The sequence below is a fragment of the Schistocerca cancellata genome, chromosome 1, assembly GCF_023864275.1.
Source record: "Schistocerca cancellata isolate TAMUIC-IGC-003103 chromosome 1, iqSchCanc2.1, whole genome shotgun sequence".
NCBI lineage: Eukaryota > Metazoa > Arthropoda > Insecta > Orthoptera > Acrididae > Schistocerca > Schistocerca cancellata.
In genome coordinates this window covers 802,947,239-802,953,637 of record NC_064626.1, presented here as the reverse complement: position 1 = coordinate 802,953,637, position 6,399 = coordinate 802,947,239, and the positions used below count along the sequence as shown (strand labels likewise).

The following is a 6,399-nucleotide window of genomic DNA, read 5'->3' as shown; positions in this document are numbered from 1 at the left end:
AGGTGTGAAATGCATTTGCTCGTGTTTTTAGGATTCAAAAATCTTCACAGGGCCAGTAAATTACATTCTGATTTCAGAAGATGAAGAAATTGATCCCTATAATGCCCACATAGTACTAAGGACAGAAAGGTGGATGAAACTGGAGGTTAATAGAAAAGGAATTCTCAATTCTGATTGGAATGTTTATCACAAAATTGCATGGGAGTGGTAATGGAGGCATCAATCATCAAGCAGCAATCGGTATTGTAATTTTAAACTGTCAAAGCTGCGTTGGTAAAGTACCGGAACTTCAAGTGCTGATAGAAAGCACCGAAGCTGAAATCGTTATAGGTACGGAAAGCTGGCTGAAGCCAGAGTTAAATTCTGCCGAAATTTTTACAGAGGCACAGATGGTGTTTAGAAAGGATAGATTGCACGCAACCGGTGGTGGCGTGTTTGTTGCTGTTAGCAGCAGTTTATCCTGTAGTGAAATAGAAGTGGATAGTTCATGTGAATTATTATGGGTGGAGGTTATACTCAACAAATGAGCTAAGTTAATAATTGGCTCCTTTTACCGGCCTCCTGACTCAGCAGCACTGGTGGCAGAACAACTGAGAGAAAATCTGGAATACATTTCACATAAATTTCCTCAGCATGTTATAGTTTTAGGTGGGACATTCAGATGTTTAGGATGGGTGGCAGGGACAGAGCATTGAGTGACATTATACTGAGTGCACTATGCAAAAATTACCGCGAGCAATTAAACAGAGAACCGACTCATGAAGATAACGTCTTGGACCTACTGATGACAAACAGACCCGAGCTTTTTGACTCTGTAAGCGCAGAACAGGGAATCAGTGATCATAAGGCCAATTGCAGCATCCCTGAATATGGAAGTCAATAGGAATATAAAAAAAGGGAGGAAGGTTTATCTGTTTAGCAAGAGTAATAGGAAGCAGATTTCAGACTACCTAACAGATCAAAATGAAAATTTCTGTTCTGACACTGACCATGTTGAGTGTTTATGGAAAAATTTCAAGGCAATCGTAAAACGCGTTTTAGACAGGTATGCGCCGAGTAAAACTGTGAGGAACGGGAAAAACCCACCGTGGTTCAACAACAAAGTTACAAAACTACTGTGGAAGCAAAGAGAGCTTCACTGCAAATTTAAACGCAGGCAAAACCTCTCAGACAAACAGAAGCTAAATGATGTCAAAGTTAGCGTAAGGAGGGCTATGCGTGAAGCATTCAGTGAATTCGAAAGTAAAATTCTATGTTACCGACTTGACAGAAAATCCTACGAAGTTCTGGTCTTACGTTAAATCAGTAAGTGGATTGAAACAGCATATCCAGAGACTCTGGGATGATGATGGCATTGAAACAGAGGATGACACGCTTAAAGCTGAAATACTAAACACCTTTTTCCAAAGCTGTTTCACAAAGGAAGACCACACTGCAGTTCCTTCTCTAAATCCTCGCACGAACGAAAAAAATGACTGACATCGAAATAAGTGTCAAAGGAATAGAAAAGCAACTGAAATCACTCAACAGAGGAAAGTCCACTGGACCTGATGGGACACCAATTCGATTCTACACAGAGTACACGAAAGAACTTGCCCCCCTTCTAACAGCCGTGTACCGCAAGTCTCTAGAGGAATGGAAGGTTCCAAATGATTGGAAAAGAGCACAGGTAGTCCCGGTTTTCAAGAAGGGTCGTCGAGCATATGCACAAACTATAGGCCTATATCTCTGACATCAATCTGTTGTAGAATTTTAGAACATGTTTTTTGCTCGCTTATCATGTCATTTCTGGAAACTCAGAAGCTACTCTGTAGGAATCAACATGGATTCCGGAAACAGCAATTGTGTGAGACCCAACTCACTTTATTTGTTCATGAGATCCAGAAAATATTAGATACAGGCTCCTAGGTAGATGCCATTTTCCTTGACTTCTGGTAGGCGTTTGATACAGTTCCGCACTGTCGCCTGATAAACAAAGTAAGAGCCTACAGAATATCAGACCAGCTGTGTGGCTGGATTGAAGAGTTTTTAGCAAACAGAACACAGTATGTTGTTCTCAGTGGAGAGACGTCTACAGACGTTAAAGCAACCTCTGGTGTGCCACAGCGGAGTGTTATGGGACCATTGCTTTTCACAATATATGTAAATGACCTAGTAGATAGTGTCGGAAGTTCCATGCGGCTTTTCGCGGATGATGCTGTAGGTATACAGATAAGTTGCAGCATTAGAAAATTGCAGCGAAGTGCAGGAAGATCTGCAGCGGATAGGCACTTGGTGCAGGGAGTGGCAGCTGACCCTTAACATAAACAAATGTAACATATTGCGAATACACAGAAAGAAGGATCCTTTATTGTATGATTATATGATAGCGGAACAAACACTGGTAGCAGTTACTTCTGTAAAATATCTGGGAGTATGCGTGCGGAATGATTTGAAGTGGAATGATCATATAAAATTAATTGTTGGTGAGGCGGGTGCCAGGTTGAGATTCATTGGGAGAGTCCTTAGAAAATGTAGTCCATCAACAAAGGAGGTGGCTTACAAGACACTCGTTCGACTTATACTTGAGTGTTGCTCATCAGTGTGGGATCCGTACCAGGTCGGGTTGACAGAGGAGATGGAGAAGATCCAAAGAAGAGTAGCGTGTTTCGTCACAGGGTTATTTGGTAAACGTGATAGCGTTACGGAGATGTTTAGCAAACTCAAGTGGCAGACTCTGCAAGAGAGGCGCTCTGCATCGTGGTGTAGCTTGCTGTCCAGGTTTTGAGAGGGTGCGTTTCTGGATGATGTAACGAATATATTACTTCCCCCTACTTATACCTCCCGAGGAGATCACTAATGTAAAATTAGAGAGATTCGAGCGCGCACATAGGCTTTCCAACAGTCGTTCTTCCTGTGAACCATACGTGACTGAACAGGAAAGGGAGGTAATGACAGTGGCACATAAAGTGCCCTCCACCACACACAGTTGGGTGGCTTGCGGAGTATAAATATAAATGTTGATGTAGATCCTCATTGCCACAAATAATACAACAATATCTAGTAAGATTAAAACAGATTTCAAATACAAAATAAATTGGGTTGGTGTAATGTTTCACAGAAAATGTGCTGGCCATATACAGTATTAGGGGGAGATTTGAGATTACCAGATATACACCGGGAGACTCAAGTGATTAAGACGGGTAGCAGGGACAAGGAATTGTGTATAACTATTTTGTATGCCCCATCCAAAAATTATCTTTAGCAATTAATCAGATAAACAACTCATGAGAGTAGTATCTGGTTACAAATAGGACCAAACATTTCAGCTCTGTTAACAGAGCCGAGAATCACTGATCATAAAGCCACAATAGGTATTAACAGATATGTTATGAAAGGTAGAAGATATTTCTGCTTAATAAGTGCAACAAGAAACACACTTCATTTCACATGAGCCACCAATGTCTTTGAGGCTGAAAATGTTGGATATAAATGGACAATGTTTAAGAATATTGCACAATATGCCATACAAAGTTATGTGCTGAGCTAAGTTACAGAAAATGGGAAAGACCCCACCACGGTTCAACAGGCATGTTAGAAAGCTGCTCAGAAAGCAAACTGAGAATCACTGCAGATTTAAACATAACCACAGCCTTGTAGACAAACAAAAACTGAATGCAGCTAAAATTAGTAGAAGACAGTCATATGTGAAGGGTCCAGTAAAAAGCTGCCTGTACAGACAGTTGCAATAATGGCACTGAAAATGAGGATAATAAAGAGAACGCTCAAATACTGGATTCCATTTTCAAACATTGTTTCACTGAGGAAGATTGTACTGCATACTCTCCTCTCAGTTGCTGCACAAAGACCAGAAACACTGATATTAAATATGTGTCTGCAAAATTGAAAATAAACCAAAATCACTTGACAGAGAAAAGGAACTGAGCCTGATGAGATACTTATACAATTCTCAATACAGACCTTGTTCCTCTTCTAGCAGAGGTCTACTATCAGTCGCCGGAGAAATGTAATATTCCAAATGATTTGAAAAATGTGCAGGTCATTCCCATTTGTAAAAGGGGTCATCGAACAAACACAACTATAGACCCATATCGCTGACATCAGACTGTTAATAGAACAATGGAACATGTTTTAAGATTATGTATTATGACCTTCCTGGAGACTGAAAAATCTCCTTTGTAGGGCCAACATGAATTCCACTAACAACAACTGCAAGAGACTCAGCTTACTTTATTCATCAAAGACATCCAAGAGGCAGTGTATCCTGCACCTTGGATGGTTCCATGTTCATTGTCCTCTGGAAGGCGAACCAATATAGTCCCATGCTGTTGCCTAATGAACAAGACAGGTTTGCAGAGTATCAGAAAACCTTTAGAATTGGACTGACGAATTCCTAGCAAATACAGCACGTCATGTCATTCTCAATGGAAAGAAATTTTCAGACATACATACTCTGTGTGTGTGTGTGTGTGTGTGTGTGTGTGTGTGTGTGTGTGTGTGTAATGACTCAATTGCCAAACAGTTCTCTGGAAGCAATCAAACCCATTAAATATATGGGAGTACGATCAATTTAAAGTGGAATGACCATGTGAAACTAAATGCAGAAAAGGCAGATATCTGTTGATATTTACTGGAAGACTCCTCAGAACACACAGTCCACCTACACAGGTGTCGTCTTACAAAATCTTCATTCAACCAGCACTCGAGTACTCCATCAGACCGAGACCATTGCCCAATAGGATGCACAAGGGAAATAGAGAAAATCCAAAGAAGGGCAGTGCATTTTGTCACTAGTTCGTTTAGCAGACACATAAGCATCACGTGGATGTTTATTCAACTCCAGTGGCAGATGCTAAAAGAGAGGTGTTTTGCATCATGCTATGGTTTATTGTTGAATTTTGAGCATGTACATTCACAGAAGAGTCAATCAATATACTATATTCTTCTATGTATGTCTTGTAAAAAGATCATAGAGATAAAATTACATTGATTCAAGCTCAAGGAGAGACTTATCAACAATTATTCATCTGGTGCATCATTCACACCTGTAACTGGGCAGAGTGGCTTTGTAGAGCATGGATGCATTATGTCATAGTGAACACATCCTACCTTATCCAGAAATACTTGTAAGGCTTTATGAAACATTCCAAAAATATAGAATGCGTTTGTTATTCCTAAAATTAGAAACATACTGTAGAGGTTAAACCATTGTTTTCAACTGTCAGCATTTGGCTCTGCAACTCACTAGTGAATTTACTCTATAGACCAATGAAAAAATTATACACTACTGAAATAATAATGGATAAAAGTAGAAGACTAACCTACTAAACTTACCTGGAGAGTCAGTGATGCTCCTCCCTTCGCCCTGATACACTGTGTAGGAGGCAGATTCTATGAAATGTGGAGTAACTTCAGGATTTGGAAAAGTAAGATTGCTCTTTATGGCAGGATAACTAAATAATGATGCACCAACAGGTGTTGCTGTTGATCTCAGTGAGGATGTAGAGTACTCAAACAATTGGTTATCTATATGTGGTGATTCAGATTTTCCAAGTTCATTGTTGGCAGTTAGAAGCTTCTGCAGACTTCTCTTTATCTTAGCTTTACGATTTTCCCAAAATCGTTTCAACTGTATTTGGCTTCGCTGTGAAATAAACATACAAGAACTGCATAAGACTTAAAAAACTCGTTGAAGGAATAAGTATTTATTTTATGAGAGACTTTTTACCAGGAATAAAATTGTTAAGACACACATGATAATCCACACCAGTCCTGCTTCACCTATTTATCTTTTACATTATGAGGTTAGTGTATTATTTTTTTACAACAGAACATTGCCAAAATGACAAAGCAAGTCAAAATCAAATAACTAAACACGCAAGATAGAATAAAAAAGGAAAAGAAAGATATAAGCAGCCATAAAATCCTCAGAAAGAGTGATGGAAACAGTGGCAAAGCCATAGGGAAGTGGATGGGAATGTAAATAATAGGTATGCGGGTATAGGAAAGCGTGGTAAAGTAGGTAATGGGGAAAACCAAAAGCAGAGAAAACTGGCAGAGGACTATAATGAGCGTGGAATTAGCCGAGCGGTCTAAGGCGCTGCAGTCATGGACTGTGTGGGTGGTCCCAGCGGAGGTTCGAGTCCTCCCTTGGGCATGGGTGTGTGTGTTTGTCCTTAGGATAATTTAGGTTAAGTAGTGTGTAAGCTTAGGGGCTGATGACCTTAGCAGTTAAGTCCCATAAGATTTCACACAAATTTTTTTGACTAGAATGAGACAACATGCTAAAATGCGAGGCAAGGTGAGGGAACTCAGATGGGTGCAAGGGATGGCCATATTAATTTTGCACTTTATTCACATTTTAAACCAGTTTGCTGGTCCACTCAGTCAACACTCTAA

At 40.0% G+C, this 6,399-nt stretch overlaps 1 protein-coding gene across 2 annotated transcripts in view; it reads right to left on the bottom strand.

Annotated features, from left to right (window-relative positions):
* Nucleotides 1–6,399, bottom strand: part of LOC126187944 (afadin-like) — a 124,576-nt gene that overhangs the window by 79,578 nt on the left and 38,599 nt on the right. For both annotated transcript variants that reach the window (XM_049929323.1, XM_049929331.1), the window contains exon 2: nucleotides 5,335–5,644. In XM_049929323.1, the coding sequence (XP_049785280.1) occupies nucleotides 5,335–5,644 (310 nt within the window). The remainder of the gene's footprint in view (nucleotides 1–5,334; nucleotides 5,645–6,399) is intronic.